General features: G+C 38.3%; 1 protein-coding gene across 12 annotated transcripts in view; it reads right to left on the bottom strand.

Annotated features, from left to right (window-relative positions):
- The window catches only part of ITSN2 (intersectin 2), a 146,469-nt gene that overhangs the window by 43,687 nt on the left and 80,378 nt on the right, over positions 1-22,404 (bottom strand). For 8 of the 12 annotated variants that reach the window (XM_047067898.1, XM_047067905.1, XM_047067894.1 and 5 more), the window contains 11 exons: positions 21,703-21,845; positions 20,348-20,445; positions 14,929-15,104; positions 14,493-14,637; positions 12,487-12,692; positions 10,280-10,344; positions 8,298-8,464; positions 4,538-4,583; positions 4,334-4,455; positions 2,020-2,116; positions 1,147-1,338 (listed from right to left, as the gene is read on the bottom strand). In XM_047067898.1, the coding sequence (XP_046923854.1) occupies positions 1,147-1,338; positions 2,020-2,116; positions 4,334-4,455; positions 4,538-4,583; positions 8,298-8,464; positions 10,280-10,344; positions 12,487-12,692; positions 14,493-14,637; positions 14,929-15,104; positions 20,348-20,445; positions 21,703-21,845 (1,457 nt within the window). The remainder of the gene's footprint in view (positions 1-1,146; positions 1,339-2,019; positions 2,117-4,333; positions 4,456-4,537; positions 4,584-8,297; positions 8,465-10,279; positions 10,345-12,486; positions 12,693-14,492; positions 14,638-14,928; positions 15,105-20,347; positions 20,446-21,702; positions 21,846-22,404) is intronic. The other 4 variants (XM_047067895.1, XM_047067901.1, XM_047067899.1 and 1 more) reach the window with 1 other exon arrangement.

Below are 22,404 nucleotides of genomic sequence, written 5' to 3'. Positions count from 1 at the left end.
TGCCAGACCATCAGCGGAGCTTAAAACCGGTCATTCACTTAGGTAGCCCCAGTTTTGGGGGGGATGTTCAAATCATAAAAAACTGAACTGTTCCCATATTCAAATTAGGAAATTTAGTTGCTTTATCTAAATGAAAATCTCCCAGGATCAAAACTATCTTTAGAACTATAAGCCCTAAAGTATAAACAGTGCACTAATATTTCAAAATTATAGATACAGTAAAAATTCTTAATACTCGCACTGAATCACGAGTGTATCTCTAGCTTTGACCGAGTTACCATTTATATGTTCCCAAAACTCAATTAAAATGAAAGGCTAAATATTTTAGATAATTTCACAAGAATGATAAAAATATAAATCATGATGTATCTTGTAAAAAAAAAAAAAAAAAAGAAACCAAAAATCAAAAGGGTGGGAAAAAGTGACATTTTACAAAGGTAAAAAGTATTTCCAAGTGCTGTTTATTCTCTATTATGAATGCATTTTTATTGTCAAATGTAAGTAAGGCTAGGTAACTACGAAGAGATAGTTTTATATATAATACCAAATTTCACACTGAGATCTGGATCCTTGTTCTAAAAATAGTGAAAGAGATCTTGATTCATATGTCTCTTATGGCATCAGGTATCTTTTTAAAAAAATCACCTAACAGAGTTTTGCGCACAGTTTAAACCGGTTTTTAATTTTCTCCTAATCTGGATGATCTGTAAATATGTGAGTAATAAATGAGAAGGTTGCAAAGATTAATAGCACCTGTACACTAAAAGGGTAATTTGAATAGGTGAGTACAGTAATTACTAGATACTCTTTATTAAGCAGGAAAAGATTGTTAGAGGCTAAAAAAGGATGGTGGTAATGGGAAGTTGAAGCATAGACTGCTTACACCCAAGAACCTGTTAAAGACTTACAAATTTTTTCAGATGAAGTCTAACAGTAAGGTCTAAAGCTAAGAAAAAAGTATAAAATAAAGCAGTATAATTTTTGATTTTGTAAAAAATTTTCTTTTGCATTTTATTGCTTTAGTCACTAATATTCGCTTGCTAAGAGTGCTGAGTTTAAGATATGCTCCAGGACAGAATGAGTACAGTGCTGTGTCTATTAAAGCTTTTGCACTAGTTGAGGGGCAAATAGTTGGATATTACTCACACTGTTGACTTGGATCGGAGTCTGTTGTCATCTTAACATAGTTTGAAGGAAAAAGACCAGTCAGCCCGTTGATTTCTCCTTGCCACCAGTCAGGATCATCTTTGTTCAAAACATTGATAAGTTGTCCCTTGGAGAAATTCAGCTCATCCTCGTTATTTGCTACATAGTCATACATAGCAATCACCTGACATACTACGAGAAAAAGAACCAAATAATAAAGTAAATTAATTATTAATACAAAGATCACATGTTATAACTCGCCTAGAACTTAAATGACTCTACTATTAAATGTTAAAATTAGGGTAAAATTTTCCTTGAGCTGCTCTGCTTCACCCTCCTTCCTCCATTTTCCTATTTTATAAAACAAGAATCTCCCAACTACGGTTAATCCAAGTGAACTGCTTCACTTTAAATAGTTGCCTTTTTTTGCAGAGAGTGAGAAAGAGAGAGTGCAAGTGGAGGAGTGGTAGAGGGAGAAAGAATCCCACCCAAGCAGGCTCCTTGCCTAGCCTGAAGCCTGCACAAGGCTTGATCTGGCAACCGTGACATCACGACCTGAGCCGAAATCAAGAGCTGGACACTTAACCAACTGAGACACCCCAGTACCCCAACTGCTTCACTTTAAGTATAATAGCATAGCAATTCCACTTTGAAAAATTTCAAGGAATGAAGTGGTTCAAGTATCACTTAAACAGTTGGCTGTTTGTATACAGATCTTTTTAGAAAGGAAGTTCTCATTGTAACATTACTTTCAGACAGAGTTAGAAAAAGAACCAATTTTTAATATTTTTCAAAGCATATGCTAATCTAAGAAGTGGCTGAATTTCAACAAAACTTCTGTAAGATGAAATACAAGTTAATTCACTTCCATACCAGGATGAAAGGCAGGTGTAGTTCTTTCACTACTTGGACCCAAAAGTTTAACATGGCTGGCAGGAAACCATCCTTTCTGTCGCTTTTTTCCTCTGGCCTATAAAATTAGCAAAAGGAATATGAAAGATGGGATCAAAAATAATTACTGAGACATAAACTAAAAATGGCTGTGCAGTAAAGAATTTACCCTTGTCCCAAGAGAGGTCTGGACTCTACCTTTGGCTCCTGGGAGGTAATCTCTAAACCTGTGGTATGTCCTGACTGATAAGTGTCTTATTTCCTCTGGGCCTTGACCATGCCAGACAGTCTAACAATGTGACTTATGGGGGGCGCTCTGGGTGATACAGTATGAACTCAACCTCTAAAAGGATTGGAGACTAAGTTTAGCCATAAGTGCAGAACCATGTCTATGATGTAAAAACTCTGGACACCAAGGCTCAAATGAGCTTCTGTGCTTGGCAATACTTGATGTTTATTGTTGCCAGGAGTCAATGCTGTCCATGACTCCACTGGGAGAGGACAATGAAACCTCTGTTTTTGGAACCCTCCTGAACTCAGCCCCATACATCTCTTTCCTTGTCTAATTATAATCTAAATTACTTTGCTGTAACAAACTGTAACTATGAGAAGAATAGCTCTCAGTGTCTCATGAGTCTTTCTAGTTAATTACTGAACTTGAGAGTGGTCTTGGGGACCTCCAAACTTCCAGCTGGTGTCAGAAGTCAGGGTGGTCTTGGGGACCCCTGAATTCTGCACTGGCCTTCCAGGTCAGTATTAAACAACTGGAAGGCTCAATATGCATATCAAAATGGCGCTGAGAACACTACTTGCAGAAGTCTGTTAGAGAAGTCTATTAGGAGGTCTTCTGGACTCAAGAGTTCTCTGGATACTTCACACAAATAATATTTATAAACTAAAAAGACCCTTCCAGAGTTCTCCTAGGAATCAAGTCAGTACTTAAAATGGTACTGTGCACAATGAACACCTCTTGGGGCTCTGTCAATAATTAATGCAGAGATCACAAATAAAATTTGTGGAAAGCCATGCTCGTCATATTGTTGGGTCAATCTTTAAAGCAAATCAGGAAGGTGGGATTTCAAGGAGTTACTCAAGAAGATACTCAATTTTGAACCTCCAGTGTTCTTTAGGATTGTTTAAGACTGATGTGCAAGAATGAAGCTGTGTTTATCCTCCATATTACAACCCTATATCAAACCTACATAAAAATATAGCTATTATACCTCTCATGATCTTTTCATCTTTTTTAAATTTTTTTTTTTCCAATGTTTATTTATTTTTTTTGGGACAGAGAGAGACAGAGCATGAACGGGGGAGGGGCAGAGAGAGAGGGAGACACAGAATCGGAAACAGGCTCCAGGCTCTGAGCCATCAGCCCAGAGCCCGACGCGGGGCTCGAACTCCCGGACCGCGAGATCGTGACCTGGCTGAAGTCGGACGCTTAACCGACTGCGCCACCCAGGCGCCCCTAAAAAGCTTTTTAAGATTAAAAGATGGGGCGCCTGGGTGGCGCAGTCGGTTAAGCGTCCGACTTCAGCCAGGTCACGATCTCGCGGTCCGGGAGTTCGAGCCCCGCGTCGGGCTCTGGGCTGATGGCTCAGAGCCTGGAGCCTGTTTCCGATTCTGTGTCTCCCTCTCTCTCTGCCCCTCCCCCGTTCATGCTCTGTCTCTCTCTGTCCCAAAAATAAATAAACGTTGAAAAAAAATTTAAAAAAAAAAAAAAAAAAGCTTTTTATTTTTAGTCTTTCTAGTAAGGAACTTTTAAGAGAAAAGAACTTTCTGTATCAAAACATATGCAATAACTACTTCTGTTAACATTTTAGGAAAACATAGGTTCATTTATGCCTGCATTTCCTTTCCTTGCATTGCTGTTTCAAAAACATAAGACTATGGTAGAGAAAGTCCAATGAGTAGCATTTTCTCAGTACACAGCCTGGATAATGTTTCTTCTCCTAGATAGAAGAGGCTATATACGGTAAGCCTGGGGTTATTCCAGGCAAAGATGATAGTATGCTTTCCTTTAAGACGGTGACCTGTGGTTTATTAAAGCAGGTATTGGAAAACAATTATGTCTGTAGAGAAAATTATTCTTGGTATCGTTACTTATACCAATTCAGCTGTGCTAAAAATAAGCAGGGAAGAAACTAGAGGGGAACATAATACACCACAATGTTAATATTGATTACCTCTAAGTGGTATGATTATAGGTGATCTAAAATTGTTATTAATTTTATTTTCTAATGAGCGTGCATTATTTTTATAATAAAATTGATAAATATTATTTAAAGGTTATTACCTGTAATTCCCCTTGCCACCACCCACTTGAATTTTTCTTTAGGATTAGTATTAACTGCCCGGGTGCAAGGCTAAGTTGTTCAGAACCAGAAGCCACATATGCTGAAGTTACTTGAGCAATCTCTGAAAAGAAGACAGACAAGAAACTATGAATTCAAGACTATTAAACACTGTAGTACTTTTTTAACTCCATTATTATACATACCAGGTTTCTTGTTTGATGTTCCAGATTTGCTAGCACTCCCAAAACTCTGTAAGGAAAAGACATACTGTTTTATCATTTTCTAATAATCCAGATGTAAGAGTACAAAGGCTATTATGAATTAGATTTCTAATCCCCAGGGTTCTTCTTTCTTTAAAATGAAGGTCTACTAACAGACATTACAAATGGATGATGCTGGCATCTAGTGACTCAACAAGAATAGCTCATTTTCTGCATCTTACCTGAATATCAAACATGAGCATCTGGGCCAGATACCTCTCATTTATCAGGTTAGCATCAATGCCCACTACATACAATATATCTTAAGGCATGTGTGAGTTCTGCTTCCTCTACCTAGGAGGTTTTTAATTTTTTTTGTATGTTCCCCATGAACGTAAGAACAACAACAACAAAAATCCATTTCCTGGGTGGCAACTATAACCTCAGTCTGACTTAACAGGATAGGGGTGCCTGGGTGGCTCAGTCGCTTAAGCGTCCGAGCTCTTGATGTGAGGTCATGATCTCACAGTTTGTGAGTTCGAGCCCCACACTGGGCTCTGGAGCCTGCTTTATATTCTGTGTCTCCCTCTCTCTCTGCCCCTCCCCAGCTTGTGCTCTCTCTCAAAAATAAATAAACATTAAAAAAAAAAAAACCCAAATAGTTGGGCCAACTACATTCCTTCTTTTCAGGAATTTGAACAAATAAAGGGATGGAATAGACAATTTTTTTGTTGTTGTTAGTGAACACAGTTATCGTTCAAGTATTGAAGTGGAATTGATGGGAGTCCTGGCCTAACATTTTCTGGGTACTTATGACAGAACAGTGGTCTAAGAATCTTACATATATTCATTTATTCAGTTCTCATGACACTAGTAAGTATTATAATTGTCCCCATTTTACAGAGAATGAAACTGAGGTACAGAAAGGTGAAATAACTTGTACAAGGTCACCTAGCCTCTAAGTGTTAGAGCCAGAAGTCAACCTACATGGTTGTCCCATGTGGTGTGTGCATCCCTGGGGATAGTCCTTGAGGCCCTTCCAGGAATCCAGAAGATAAAGACTTTTTTGCATAACATTTTTAAGACATTATTTGCCTCTTTCACAGTGTTGACATTTACAGTGGAGGGTAAAACTGCTGATGCCTTAGCATGAATCATGGCAGCGGAGCCACATTATACTAGCAGTCCTAGTATCCTCACCACCACAAGCTCACAGGAAAACAAACAAAATGGTTCCACTTAAGAATGTCCTTGATCAGGGGCGCCTAGGTGGCTCAGTCGGGTAAGCATCCGACTTCGGCTCAGGTCATGATCTCACGGTCCGGGAGTTCGAGCCCCGCGTCGGGCTCTGTGCTGACAGCTCAGAGCCTGGAGCCTGCTTCAGATTCTGTGTCTCCCTCTCTCTCTGCACCTCCCCTGCCCATGCTCTCTCTCAAAAATAAACAAACATGAAAAGAATGCCCTTGATCAAGGGGCGTCTTGGTGGCTCAGTCAAGTTAAGTGTCTGACTTCAGCTCAAGTCATGATCTCATGGTTCTGTGCTGATAGCTTGGAGCCTGGAGCCTGCATCGGATTCTTTGTCTCCCTCTCTATATCCCTCCCCCACTCTCACTCTGTCTCTCACTCAAAAATAAATAAACATTAACAAAAAAAATATTTTTTTTAATTTAAGAAAAAATGTCCTTGATCAAGGAGTAAAAAATTAAATCTTAATGAAATACAATCTTTTAATATTTTTATTTTATTTTCAAAGTATGTTCCATACCCAATGTGGGGCTCGAACTCACAGCCCAGAGATCAAGCTCCACCAATTGAGCCAGCCAGGCGTCCTGAAATAAAATCTTTTAAAAATTCTGTGTGACTCAACAGAAGCATGCCTGCGGCCATTTCCGCCGCATACTGAAGAACCAAGACAGCTGTCTCAAGGAGAAGCACTTGTGTGATTACACTGTGAGCTAAACTAGGTTTGTCATGGAACGACATTTTTACTTGAAAGCACGACTGAATGACAAACTATCCCGACTTGGGGTTTAGCAGACATTTTCTCCAAGATAAAGTATGCTTGTCATATCAATGAAAACCGCTGACAAATTTGCTGTCAATGATCAAATTCAAGATTTCAAGAGAAACCTGAAATTTTGGAAAACTTGAATCTACTACCCTGAGCTTGACAGTTTCACAGTATTTAAAGACTTTCCTATGAGGGGCACCTGGGTGGCTCAGTTGCTCAGGCGACCGACTTCAGCTCGGGTCATGATCTCGTGGTCTGTGAGTTTGAGCCCCGTGTCGGGCTCTGTGCTGACAACTCAGAGCCTGGAGCCTGCTTCGGATTCTGTGTCTCCCCCTCTCTCTACCTGTCCCCTGCTGAAACTCTGTGTCTCTCTGTCTCTCAATAATAAATAAACATTAAAAAAAATAAAAAAAAATAAAGATTTTCCTAGGAGATCAGTGGTGACATTAACAAATGTTAACTTTTTGGTATTGTATGATGAAACGTGTCAATACTAAGAATATGTGCATAACTCAGTGATTCAGTATTTTCCAAATGACCAATGAATGATGTCACCACACGGGTAATGAATAATGTTACCAGCATGGGTAAAAAATCCATTCAATTTTAATTCAACAGTAAGAAATGTTCACTGATATGGCTTTAGATTCCATGTGTAACTAACCTGTAAAAATTTAACACTTACCAAGTTTTGGTGTAGTAATATCAAGATATCTAAAGATATCTAAAAATGTTATTAAAGTATGTCTCTGATGGGGCACCTGGGTGGCTCAGTCGGTTGAGCATCCAACTTCAGCTCAGGTCACGATATCACGGTTCGTGAGCTCAAGCCCCGCGTTGGGCTCTGTGTTGTCAGTGCAGACAGAGCCTGCTTCAGATCCTCTGTCCCCCTCCCCACCCCACCCCCACTTCCTGCTCATGCTCTCTAAAATAAACAAACATTTTTTTAAAAATTAAAACAGTATTTTTCTGTTTTCTCCCATATGTGCGTGAGGTTGAATTTTCTTTGTGCACGTCAACCAAAAGAATGTATCACAACAGACTGAATACAGAAACAGGAGAATCCACCTGTCTTCAGGTTAAGCCAGACATTAAAGAGATTTGCAGAAATATAAAACAATGCCCCTCTTTTCACCAAACTTTTTTGTTTGAAAATATATTGGTTTTCATAAGAAGCAAGTTATTTATATAACCATGTAATGGGTTTAATTTTGTTACTTTAAAATAAGTAAATATTTTTAAAACTGCAGTTTTAATTTCTAACATGGAATATATAACTATATTTAACCCATGAATTAAAAAAAACTCTTTAGAGTCCCCAATTTTTTAAGAATGTAGAAAGTTCCAGAAACCTAAAAGTTTGAGAACTGCTGCACTGTACCATACTAGTAGAAGGATGAAAAGCAGCAGGAACTCATAATGTAGGGCAAGTCACATTAACATCAGGGCCTTAAGGTAAAATTTTACAGACTCCTTCTTGGTGATCCCTTGGTAAGCTTGCCTGGATCTGGGATCATCCCTAGCTTTAGTTACCATGAGACCAGCCCTACCTCTGGGTCCTGTTCTTAGAAATTTAATGAAATCCTGTCTCTCTTACCTAACAGGATCCCTATAATAAACTGGTGCTACCTTAAGTGGTTTTCTTACAACCAAATCCTGACCAAACCCATATATACAGGAGTCTCTGTTTTAAGTATGAATCTCAAGACACAAGAATGGAATCATTTTGTTTCTATATCAAAATAACTTTACCTCTTGATCTTTTGGTTTGACATAATTTGATGGAAAAATTCCAGTTCTATCTCCAATACTTCCTGTCCACCATTCTCCATCTTTCTGGGTCACCAATATTTCTTCACCTTCAGTGAAAGTCAAATCTCCAGGTTCTACACTTGAATATGGATAAAGTGCAATATATTCTGTCGGAAACAAAGCAAAAAGAAACTAACTTGGGTTGTAAGATTATAGAAGGAAAAAAATTATGTTAATCTCCAAATCCTGTGTAAATTACTGTAAAAGACCTTATAACTTAAGAAAACCTAATGTAAAAAGATCTTAAAACAGAAAAAGGAATGAAGCGATTGTTTAATAATTTCTTAGAAAAAGACTACTCAACATAAGTCATTATCATCGAGTTTCTTTTTTTTCCAACTGTATCATCATCTTATCACAGAGAATAATCCATAAACACAAACAGATCCAAGTATCTCTACAGAGTCAAGATATGGAAAGTATTCTTCAACCTCCTTACACAAAATATATTTTAATATGCTAGGTTCTTTTCTCTTTAATTCTTATACAAATACAGTTATGAAAATGCCCAATATTCAGCTGACACCAGCACCAGAGGCCAAGCTCCACCACAATGACCCAGCTTCTAGCACAGTGCTTGGCACACAGATGCTCAAAAAATACTTGTTAACAAATGGCGTCAAGGGAAACGTCTACATGTCAATATTGGCTTTGGTTTCCGTCCCTGTTATTACTACTACTTGGAACAAACAGTCGATGATCTGGCTTTAGTCTTTCTTTTCTAGTTATTTTTATTTGTCAACCTGGAATTTCATCTGTACATCCTAAACTAGAGATGACCGGGAACATCATCTACGACCTGTTTACTATTCACATTGCCAGGATTACTCAATTTACGGGATTTAACAAAACCAGAAATGCATGCAACATTTAGGTATGCAGTAATAAGCAAGGTCCTTCCCAAAAAACTCCTCACTACTTTCCCAGACTCATCCCATAGCACTCACTCCACAGTGAACCTATTATTCCAGCCTTGCTGGTGACATGAGTTTCCTAACCATTCATAGCTATGTTCTGGCTCATAACTTTCTCTCATTCCACAAGACCTGTCTCTTCCTAGGTCACTATGCAAAACGCTACTCCTTTCTTGAGATGATTCAGTACTGCCATGTCTGTGGATTCCCAGTTCCCACTTAAAACGAAGTTATGTCCACTCATTATAGAATTTATTACAATGGTACCCCTATCTTCCCCAGTCTACTGTGAAGACTCGGGAGACTGTGTTTTATTCATCCTTGTATCTTTTAGGCGCTAGCATAAAACCTTAAACACAGTAGCTACTATATAAGCAGTTTAAATTACCACTAAACTGATTTTCTTGAGCAAAAACAGAAACATATAATTACTTCACTTCAACTAATTTTACAATGGACGTATATAATTCATTTATAAATAACGTTAAATAAAAATGCCCGAAATGAGGATAGACAATCTTTCATTTTTTCAAAATAAATAATAAGTTATTAGTCAAACAACCTAAAGGGCTACAGAAAAAATTTTTGTAATAATTATAATAAAACATACATTGATTTCAAATCCTACTTAATGATTTATAGGATCCACCATAATTAAAATGCAATTTGTAAACATCTAAACGTACTAAAATTGCCTTATTTTCTAAATTACTGTAACGCAGGTGTATTATAAGAAAACAAAAAATTTCATGCTATCTCACTGCGGCATCTTTTATTTATGATCTTACTTACCAAGTCTATGCTGAATGTTTGTAGTACTGATTCTCTAAAAATATGCCCTATTTTTTCTCTAGTCTCAATATTCACATGAAATAAACAAAGGACAGGTTTTCCTAAACTCACTTTAAGACTGAAGACACAGAAACAGGGAGGATAACCACTGAGGGAAGTCAGATAGTCAATAGCTAATCTGACGCCCATATAATTTACAAATTGCCGAAAACTCACCCTCTCCACCTGTGTAGGCTGCAGAGGTAGGTTTCTTGTTTACAGCTGCATACAAAGCTTCTGGTCTGCCAGATAAATACAGAAACAGATAGGAAAAAACAACAATGAAACAAAAAGCCATCAACAAGCAAAACCAAGAAACGTGACAGAAGGTGTTTGCGGTACATTCTTTTAGGACTTTCTAAAAGGAATTTAAATATTGTCTCAGTAAACAGGCTAGAAATATTCTCATACAAAAAACTGTAGGGGACTAAGAATGCCTAGTTACAGACTTCTAAATTTTTTACTACAGTCAAGTAATTTCAACATGATTTTTAAATAGTTTTTTAAGTGTAAGATATTTTGCCTTTCTAAAAGAATGTAAAAGTCACCAATGCTTTGGTAAATGGACAGTTATTTGGAAAAGCACATGGCAGGCTTGGCTTCATACAGGGAGAACAAGGACAGTATGTAAATTTTAGTACCTGTTTAGAGTACACTACACTTAAATATATAAAAATAACAACTTTATTTTTTATATTTCAGAGCAGGTAAAACTTTAATTTCTAATTTAACCCAGGAAATGGAAAAAATCTGGAAGCCTGTCATGTTTAAGAGCTAGACATCTGGGGGAGCCTGGGTGGCTCAGTCAGTTAAGTGTCCGACTTTGGCTCAGGTCGTGATCTTGCAGTTTGTGAGTTCGAGCCCCGCGTCAGGCTCTGTGCTGACAGCTCAGAGCCTGGAGCCTGCTTCAGATTCTGTGTCTCCCTCTCTCTCTCTCTGCCCCTCCCCTGCTCACACACTCTCTCTCTCAATAATAAATAAACGTTAAAAAAAATTAAAAAAAAAAAGCTAGACATCTGTAGCATGCACCAGGACTTCCCAGGATCCTTGAGGAAACTATATAGCAATAAGTCAGTACTCAGAATGGAACCTTGCTACAACTCATGGCCACAACTGAACGCACCACCGCCTTGTTTAGGGCATGATCTCTCCATTACTGCAGGTTTTCAAATTACAGGTCTTATCTGTTAGAAAAGATCAGTAATGAATGAGAAGTTGGGGGGAACAGCATTTAAACTTACTGCCTTTACGCTGAAGTTTTCTTCTCTGTAAAATGTTATGGCGTTTAAGATAATTCCTGTAAAGGGCCCACCACAGTGCCACACGTCAGCTCTGAATTGTTATCATTTACACACTTCTAAATCTAAAATTCTGTGTCAGTCTGAAGAGCAAATTTCTGCACTGGAACTAAAAATTCATACAGAGAATCTCAGCCTTGAAAATGTTTTTAAAGATTAATTTACTCTTTTTATCCCATCAATTGGAAAACCGAAGGCAAATAGGTTATTCCACATAGGCTGACAAAAAGAACAATCAGAACTCAAGCCTCTTGATTTCCAAAGACCTGTCTCTTTTCATTCAATCAGATCACTTTTTTATTTGGATCAACTTCAGTATAAAACACAAGGAGACAGCTGCCCATCACTACTTTTGTACTTATTTCTTAAACATCTTAAACATGCCTGGAGATCTCACTCCTCTACAGACTGGGAAATTAAGGCCAGAGACCTTATTTAGTTTTTACTTGTTCTTCACTTGAAAATTGATTCATCTGATTGTTCATTCAATGAATCCTCTCCTTATTCACTGAGCTAATATGACTGAGAAGCTACTATGCATTGAGATTACACTAGGCAGGAAAAAAACCTGAAAAATAAAGACACGGATCCTGCCCTCCCAGAGCTTATGATCTAATAGGAGAGATGGGTAAGAAAATAAATAATTGCAACCCAGTCTGTTATGTGCAGTAAGAGAGGTATGATCTTCAAGGAATTCTGGAGGCCCAGAAATGGAATGCCCTACACTTTGGCAATGGGGAGGCCGTTAGCAAAGGTTTATTTAAATACTGACAATGCACGGTAAATAACAAGGGAGAAGTGCTCCAAAGGAAATGAAAAGTAACTCTTGAGCTGCCACAAAGAAAGCAACAGATCTAAAATTTTAAGCACTCTGAAAACTTTAGGCATCTGAAATAACTAGAATAAAAGATATTTTAAAACTGGTACAAATATGTGAAGTACACTTTTTTTCACTCTAGAAATCCCCCTCTCGATATTCAAACTCAAGCATAAATGTTTTATTTTATGGTATAGCCAGTTGTTCTTCAGCCGACTCATTAGTGAAAACACCAACATCCACATCTCACGTAAACACAAAATGCTTACTCTTCCCGCTTGACTTCACTCCCAGGGAGTATTTTGACATAAGATTTTGGAAACCACCCTCTTCCTCCATGCACCTCTCCAAACCACCAATTTTCTTGCTGTTCCAAGACAGTGATAATATCATGTTTTGAAAAGTTCAAGTGGTTATCCTTCTTTGCAGTCCAAGAACACAGGGCCTGCGCCTTTAGGTTTTCTACAACCTGTCCCTGTGAATATAAAAACACAAAATTTTTAAAAAAGTAACCACAATTTTTGTTTCCTACTATATAGGTTGTTCACAGTTCAAACAAAGACCAGTTTGGTATGGTGGTGCCTTAAGATAACTTTTATCTACTAAATGATTTACAATTATATATGACGGACAACCATTTGAGTAGCCTTCTGTTAAAAGTTTTTCCCTGATCTCTGAACAGTGCTAATATCATTAACACCTTTGTCTTTCCAGAAGCTCACCCTCTGGTGACTGATGGGTCCTCTTTGTCCAGTCCCTTTCCCTTCCTGTTTCACACGATTTTCCTAAATTATCTTATTTATGTCTATGCCTTCTCTAATCTATATCTTAATTTTAACTTTATCTCCTGAGCTCCAGACTTGTAAGTCAGACTACTCATTGGGCCTTCCCACCAGGTTGTCTCTAAACCAGATGCCTTAAAGTTGCACGGTGAGACATCATTTTTAGAGCCCACAGAACCCACTCCTCTTGCAATGCTCACCCAAGACAATGCTATCACCATCCTTCCAGTTACTCAAGCTCAAGACCCTGAGGAACCTTCTTTAACTCCCAACTTCTTCCTTACTCTCGACATTTCAATGGATTGCCAATTTTATGTCAGGTCCTAGTAATCTTAAATCCACCTCCTCTTCTATGCATTTTCTTTACTGTGGTACCAGTTTACGTCATCATCTCTTGTAATTAGCTACTGTGGCATCCTTCCTTGCTTGTTTTCCTTCCTTTGCTTCCTTACACCAATCGACCCCTGTACTACTGCTGGGAGTTAGGTTTCAAAAATATACACACCTCTTGGAAACCTTCAGGGGCTGCCCACTGCCAAGCAGCTAGGCATGGTATTAAACACTTCACACATAAACCTCACCCTCTAGCTTTCCTGCTTGACCCTTTCTCCAAGATTCCTGTACTCTAGCCACACTATAAATAATTCTTGTCCTGGAAACTCTGTGTTAACATGCCTCACTGACTTTCCCCAAATTATTTTTTCACAGGAATAACTTTCCTTCTCTGTTTGCTAAAATCTTGCTTACCCTCAAAGGTCCTGCTCAAATACTTGGTCCTTTGTGAACCCTGCTCCAATTCCCAAAGAGTGAATGAGATCTCTCTCAGCTATATAGTCCTCAAGATTTTGTAGAATATCTTTATTACAACCCTTCACATACTTTACAATTATTTATATATGTGTCTGTTTCATTAGATTATGACTCCTTAATGGCAGAGATTTTTTTCCATTAAATTTCTAGCATATAAAGAAACACCTGGAACCTATCTATGGTCATGAAGTAAACATTTTTTTGAGTGAAGGTGAAATTTGTAGGGCTCTGTTTTGACAAAGTCTGTGATTTCTTTTCAATAATATTAACGTAACAATGCCTGCAATGGTTACATGTAAAGCAGAGGCTAAATATATGTAACATAGTTCCCACACAAATTTCTTACCAACAAAACCCCCAAAACCTCCAAGCCCACATATCTTCTCACAATAACTACGAATTAAGAATAATATAGCCAGATTTATAAAGATGACATTTTGAGCTTAGAAACCCTAGCTGCTAGCAACTGGGTGCTATGAAAATGAATTGTTGAGAAACTTCTAAGTAATAATAATAATAATTTCTTTACATCATATCACATGTCAATGACAAGTACAGAAACCAAATACTACAAACTCTGGTTAAATGAGTAAGTAAGTGATGTCTTTGTACAAAAATTTTCTATTTTATGTGAACATGAGCAATGTCAAAGAATAAAGCAGAGAAAAATTAAAGATACACACCTGTCCATGAATCGGTGATATAGATCCAGGGGAAACAGTACGAGTAAAAGCTGATTTTTTCTGCCATGATGTATTAACAGTTAGGTTTGTAAAAGATACATTTTGATAATCAGTCACTGATGCTGGTTGATTTGAAGAAAGTGATCTGTAAAATACAACACTTTGATGTAAATACACTTCATCATTTAAAATCTAATGAAGCACTACAAATTTATCAACTTATACATAATTCACATTGTGTTTAAACACAATTTTGGAAAAAAGAATTCACGAACCAAGTACTGACCTACATTTTTGTTTATTAAATTTCAGTATGAAATCTGGAACAGAAGGTACTCTTGAAGAGTCCAGCACAGATTATAATATGATTAAGTAGCAGGTTGACACAAATACATTTGCAGGGCTAAATACACTGCACTGTTAGCTAAAAACTTACTCAGAAGAAGTTGAGGTAGCAGATACTGATACTGTAGGGGGAAGTAAGGCCTTCTTAGGAGACACAGATTTTTCACCTGATGGCATTTTTTCTACGTAGTTGCAAGGAAACCAGCCAAAATTTCCTTGAAAACTACCATAAAGCCAACCAGGTTCTCCTACGGTTTTTTCATCAACCTATGGAAACAAAAAGAAGGGTTAACAATGGTTAGAATGTCACACATTTACAAAGGAAAGAGACGCAGACTATTGTACAATAGCCTCATTTTCAGAATTAAGCTCATGTAACTAAAGAGCTGAGGCATTTTCTTTTCTTTTTTATTTCTTAAAACAAATTTTTTTTAATGTTTATTTTTTTTGAGAGAGACAGTATGAGCAGGGGAGGGGCAGAGAACAAGAGGGAGACACAGAATCTGAAGCAGGCTCCAGGCTCCACGCTGTCAACACAGAGCCCGATGCAGGACTTGAACTCATGAACCGTGAAATCATGACCTGAGCTGAAGTTGGACGCTTGACTGAGCCACCCAGGTGCCCCTTTTCTTGAGAGAGGGTGCAAGTGAGCAAGGGGGGCAGAGAGAAAGAGAGAATCCCACAAGGTGGGGGGTAGAGAGAGAGAGAGAGAGAGAGAGAGAGAGAGAGAGAAGTGGGGCTCACCCAGGGCTCATGTTTTTACCCAAAGCAGGGCTCCTGTTCACCCGAAGTGGGGCCTGAGCTCACCTGATGTGGGACTTGAACTCATGAACTGTGAGATCATGACCTGAGCTGAAGTCAGATGTTTAACAACTAAAGCCACCCAGGCACCCTGAGCTGAGGCATTTTCTACATATTAATAGGTCACTATCTCTAATGACAGACGAAGGTGCCTTTTAGAAAAAAATGTTCACTTGTTTTGAGAGAGCAAGAGAGCGAGAGAGCGAGAGAGCGAGCGAGAGAGAGAGAGAGAGAGAGAGAGGAGGGAGTGCATGAGCAGGGGAGGAGCAGAGACAGAGGGAGAGAGAGAATCCCAAGCAGGCTCCGTGCTGTCAGTGCAGAGCCTGACATGGGGGTCAATCTCATAAACTGTGAGATCATGATCTGAGCTGAAATCAAGAGTCAGATGCTCAATTGACTAAGCCATCCAGAAGCCCCCAAAAAATGAAATTTTAAAAAGGCACCTTTGGCTCTTGATTTTGGCTCAGATGATGATCTCACAGTTAGTGAGACTGAGCCCTGCATCTGGCTCTGTGCTGGGGAGGGAGTCTGCTTGGGATCCACTCTCTCCCTCTCCCTCTGCCTCTGCCCTTCCCAACCTGTGCCTGTTGTGCACTCTCTTTCTCTCAAAAAAATTTAATTTCATCCAAGTTAAATACACAAAAATAGTTAACAGAAACAAACAGCATTCTATATGGCTTATGATGGAAGATCCCATCACTCATTATGCCCTGATTTCCACTCCTGATAACAACTTGCCATTCGTAGTTGTTTTTCTATATCATCCTCTGTATTTCTTCTTCCTTCCTTCCTAACCTCTCTCCCCCCGCTTCCTTCCTTCCTTCCTTCCTTCCTTCCTTCCTTCCTTCCTTCCTTCCTTCCTCCCTCCCTCCCTCCCTCCCTCCCTTCCTTTCAAGTAGGCTTCACACTCAGTGTGGAGCCCAATGCAGGGCTTGAACTCATGATCCTGAGATCAAGACCTGAGCTGAGATCAAGCCAGATGTTTAATACCCAAGCACCCCTATCTTCTATATTTCTAAATAATGTATTTATACTATTATTTCCTGAATGTTTCAATTTTAAACATCATCTATTGGATTTTGATTATGGAAAATCAACATTTAACTTTTACTGCATCTTATTTTTCTATCAACACTGCTATCTCAAATTTTTTGGTTTAATTATATTTAATGTTTATATTATTATGACTAGGTAAACAAATATTTCACATCTAAATCATGTAATGTTCTGATAATTACATTTCCTTTCTTGCAAACTTGTTATTTTCCTATAGTTAATCATTAATTTTTGTTTTGTTTAGTTTTGTTTAGTTCCTATTACAGAGTCTTCTTGAGCTAAGAGAACTAGAAAACTTTCTCTAAATACTATTTTCAACTGGTAACACATACAGGTGATTTGTAGTTTCATCTCTTCTCCCTTTTATTGCTGAGTAATATTACATTGTATAGATGTACCACAATTTGCTTGTATGTTTACCTACTGATGGACATTTGAGTTGTTTCCAGTTTTTGGCTATGATAAAACTATGAACATCTGTCTTTGTATATTGATCTTATATCCTGCAACCTTGCTAAACTCACTCATTAGTTCTATCATTGCTATGTAATAATTAAAAAATGGTGTTCTAAAATACAACAAAAGGAACCACTGATAAAATATTATCTTGTAAATCTAGTTTAAGGCTAAATTTAAAACAGCTACGCCACAGCACTAAAAATGAAGAACACAATAGACCTCAAGGAATTACTCAACCTAAAGCAGAATGCTCAGCAATATACCTAATTTAAATGCTGGTCTCAAGGCAAGGATCACTGACAGGTATGAATACTGGCATTCAAACACTAACTTCCTTCCTTCCCTACAAACTTTTAAAAGCCTACTTTCTTCAATACTTTTTCCTTAAACTTTCTAGCTTTTCAAGAAGACAAGCCCCATTCATTTAATCTTTAAAATTAGACCATGTTTGCTTTTGTAACAGGTTAATTTTAATAAATTCTGTATCTATAATTTATGGCCCTAATTAATTTTTAGTTGTCAATTTACATAGAAAGTGAAACTAAAAAAATTTATGTAAGTTCTCAGAGGTTTATGGAAACTATTACCTCAAAAATAGCTTTAACATATAAGAATGCTAGAAAAACAGGTTGTCACGGAAAATGTTGCCAGGACTCAGTGGAATTTCTAATCTTTTTTCACCTTCAATCAAATCTCTTCTGCCACCCTTATCCATTAAGTTGACTAGGTCTTGCCTCCTATCTGACCAAGAATAGGGAAACCATCAGATCTGAGCTCACCTTCGAATTCAGCAAAATGTATTTCTAGTCCCATGCATCCTTTCCTTCAGCCCTCTAACCAAAATGGAAGAGCTGTCTAATCCTCCCACTACTCTCTCCTCCGATGCTCTAGGTCCTGAGCCCTCCAGCCTTACTGAGAATCATCTTCACCTGTACCCACTGGTCAGAACAGAGAGGTCTGCCAGGGAGCCATGAAGTGCCTTCCTGAGTGTTCTGTATGTTGATCTGAGTGGTAGTTTCACAGATATATACATGTGTACAAATTATCTGAGCTGTACACTAACAATTGTGCACTTTACTAAATCCACTATCATTAACCTTTTCCCTCTCTGCAGATCCTATCATTATTTAAACTTGCAAATAAACCAGCAAATTCGCTCAAGCCAAGATAAAAAAACCAAAAAATGAAACACAGAACTTCCTTCAACCCACTCTCCTCATTAATCATTTTCTCTCCCTTCCCACTTTCAAAAGCTAAGCTCCTTCAAAGAATTTTATATATTCACTGTCTCCTCTTCCTCCCTTCCAATTTCAGGTCACTGAAATCTGGCTTGTTCACCACCATTCCACTCAACTGTTTTCCTCAAGGTTAACAATAGCTCTGATACTGCTAATCTAATGGCTGTTTTCTAAGTCCTATCTTATTCACATGCAGACCACTCTTCTCAAAGTTCATTGACACTAAACTCTCCTTTTTCCTAATGATTCTAGTTGTTTCTTTTTAAGGCTCCTCTTCTTCTAATAATCCCTTTAGTGTTAGTGTCTCTTAAGGATCTTCATTCATCCGATACGCTCAAGGCAATTACCATCACAACACAATGATGACACTCAAATTGGCCTCTGATCTCTGCCTGAGATCTCTCTAGACATCTCTGGATATTCAACTGCTATCCAGAAATCTGAAACTCATCCAAACTTGAACTTATTATAATTCTCACCTAAATTCCCTCCTTTTGATCTTCCTCTCTCAACGAATGACATGGTCATCAACCAAGTTGTCGAAATCAGGTATCTGGTAGTAACTCATGACTCATTGGTTATATCAGTGATTTGGCAGAGAACACCCCCAAGAAACTCCAGCTGACTCAATGTTCCTGTTGTCATCGCCATCAGATTGGCTTGATGACCACGGGGGAGGTCTGCTGTAAAGCTAGTAGCTTTCTACCACCTTCCTTCCTCTGCTTTAGAATGTCCTTCTCATCAGACTACCAGCTCATTAAGTGCAGAGACTGTGTGTCTTGTTTACTATATCCCTAGCATAGCCCTCGACAAATATTTGTTGATGGTAAAAGACAGAACCAAAAATATAAATAGGTTCTTGACCAAACATGTCCAGAGATAGGCTGCATCTCTTCATTCTTAGACACAACTTCATCATCACCAACAGGTGGAGGAGGAACAGGAGGGCCAGCAGACTGTGGATTGTCAGTGGTGGCAACGGTAACAGAAGGAATGTGTAGCTGGGGATTAACCTGAGTGTTTGAACAGAGGTTTCTGGTAAAACCTATGCCAAGTACCATTAAACAGTTGCAGTGTAACTGATAAAAGACACCAAACTGGTGACTATGCAGGCTAAAAAGAAAACACCCACTGGCTAGGTATTCTAGGTAATATTACTTTAATTTACTAAGAAGAAAAGTGACACAGAGACTAAAATCCAAGTTACTATGCTTCTAAAGCCTGCATTCTTTCCATTATATCACAAAAGCTGTATCATATGCTATTCCCTCCATCTTCTCTTATTCATCCATTTTACATAGTTTGTGACTATATAATAAAGGCCTTTAGTTTCAAGGAACAAGGGATTACATCTAGTTAGGGCTATAGAGTCTACTTCCTTCAATTCTTTTAATGGTTGTCAGAAAATAATCAGCACCCCCAAATTTCATTGGTAATTTATTAAAACAACACAATCAGCATCACTTTTTAAAAAATGTTTATTTATTTTTGAGAGAGAGAGAGAGAGAGAGAGAGAGAGAGACAGAATCCAAAGTAGGCTGAGCTGTCAGCACAGAGCCTGACACAGAGTTTGAACTCAAGAGCTGTGAGATCATGGCCTGAGCCAAAGTCAGACGCCTAACCGACTGAACCACCCAGGCAACCCTCAGCATCACTATTTATGCTGTGAAGCAGTATGGCACAGCGTAAAGACCACTGGATTTGGAAATTAAAGATGTGTACTTGTGACCCACTCTGGCACTGTCCTACTGACTGTTAACATTTTGTGTAAGTCTAAGCTTCCTTACCTAGAACACAGCAGTGATAAATAATATGCAAGTCTGCAGCATCTCATTAGGGACAAATCAGATAAAGCTTAAGGTATACATTTTAAATGGTATATCACTATATAAAATTATAGAGTAATATATTACATTGTATTAAGCTTCTTCATGAGCAAAAAAGACTGTTTCCTACCTGTATTATATCCCCGGAATTAAAACTCATCTCATCATGGCTCCTGGCTTCAAAGCGGTACAATGCTCTATAATTCACCAAAGCAGTAGCTGGCTCACCTAAAGAGAAAATAATTGTCATTATCTGCTACTTTCACATATACCCATCTTTGCGATGACTCAATATAAAGCGCCTGTAAAGTCAAAAAGAAAAAGAACTGAACATCAAACAGCAAAATGAAAATCCATTTGACAAAGGCTTGTTACAATTTAAATATGTTGTATGGCCACAGAATCAATATAAAAGCAAACAAGGAGGTTTATCTTTAGGAAAGTAGGAGGCAATGATACAAAGACATGACTTGTGGGGGGCCACGAGTGAGGATGTATGGGAAGATGTAGGAGTGGTGGCAGGCGAGGCTGTGCAAAGTGCAGGCGGCTAAGCAGCAGGGTTTGATCTGTGGCAGTCAGGATACAACAGGAAGAGACAAAAAGAGAGGTCACAAATCAGGAGATTGGCAGCAAACAGGGTTCAGTGAAGAAAGAGCTCTAAATGCACCAGTATGGTTCTAAAAGAAAAACAGAAGAGCTCACAAATACACTAGCTTTGATAAGAATAAAAATATTTTACTTTATTCATTTGCAGAATGAATGCTTTAGCTTATAGAAATTTCAACACATGTGCCAATAATAAGGATTGAAATATTTGTCTGTCCAAAAGAGATATGTATCAATAATATTTAAAGTATTTTAGGAATGGACTCTGAGGTGCATCAAAAACAAAGTATATCTTTTGAGGAAATTTCAGTGTGCAAAGACTTAAATTTTATTGGTGTTTCATTAAAATAAACAGTTTAGGGGCACCTGAGTGGCTCAGTTGGTTAAGTGTCTGACTTTGGCTCAGGTCATGATCTCTCAGTCTGTGAGTTCAAGCCCCACATCAGGCTCTGTGGCTGACAGCTCAGAGCCTGGAGCCTGTTTCAGATTCTGTGTCTCCCTCTCTCTGCCCCTTCCCTGCTCACTCTCTCTCTCTCCCTCTCTCTCTCAAAAATAAACATTAAAAAAAACAGTTTATAGTTAACACCAATTGAAGAAACTCTTTACAGCTGTTTACTTCAATAATGAAAATGTCAGAGTCTGTTCATAGCTAGTCAGTGATTACAATTTTCTTTTCTACATGCTGTTTTAAGACTTCTACCCTCAGTCTGTTTTAATAAGCCTACACACTCCTCCAAGTTTAATTTAGAAAAAGGTTTTTTCAGACTCAAAGGTTAACATCTACTTATATATATTTTTTCCCTCTCATCAGAATCTTTTTTTCTTGTTGCTTTCGTTGCTCTGTCTCAGAAAAATCAAATCTATCATTTTTATCCTTACCCTTACATGGTTTCTCCTCAGCCTTCCGTTCCTCTTCTTGAACTTTTTCTTGTGTTTTTTCTTCCTGGAGTCGCTTTTGTTTTTCTTCTTCCTCTTTTCTAAGGTTTTCTCTCCATAAGTTTTCTTTTCCTTGCTTTGCTTTCCTTTACATAAAAGAAAGAGAATTTGGTGCGCCTGGGTGGCTCAGTTGTTAAGGGTCCAACTTCGGCTCAGGTCATGATCTTGCGGTTAGTGAGTTCGAGCCCCGCATTGGGCTCTGTGCTGACAGCTCAGAGCCTGGAGCCTGCTTCTGATTCTGTGTCTTCCTCTCTTTCTCCCCGTCCCCTGATCGTGTTTTCTCTCTCTCTCTCTCAAAAATAAACATTAAAAAATAATAATAAAAAAAGAATTTGTATCATGTCCTAAAATTTGTTATGCAAAAATATCAGATCTTGTGCTCAACATTGCTCCTCATCAGGGAAATACAAATCAAAACCACACTCAGATATCACCTCACGCCAGTCAGAGTGGCCAAAATGAACAAATCAGGAGACTATAGATGCCGGCGAGGATGTGGAGAAACGGGAACCCTCTTGCACTGTTGGTGGGAATGCAAATTGGTGCAGCCACTCTGGAAAACAGTGTGGAGGTTCCTCAAAAAATTAAAAATAGACCTACCCTATGACCCAGCAATAGCACTGCTAGGAATTTACCCAAGGGATA

The sequence above is a fragment of the Lynx rufus genome, unplaced genomic scaffold (genome assembly GCF_022079265.1).
Source record: "Lynx rufus isolate CCGP_SWC_20201006 ecotype Redwood Valley unplaced genomic scaffold, mLynRuf1.p SCAF_8, whole genome shotgun sequence".
Taxonomy (NCBI): domain Eukaryota; kingdom Metazoa; phylum Chordata; class Mammalia; order Carnivora; family Felidae; genus Lynx; species Lynx rufus.
The sequence above is the reverse complement of the archived record's forward strand: the minus strand, read 5'-3'. Positions and strand labels throughout refer to the sequence as shown.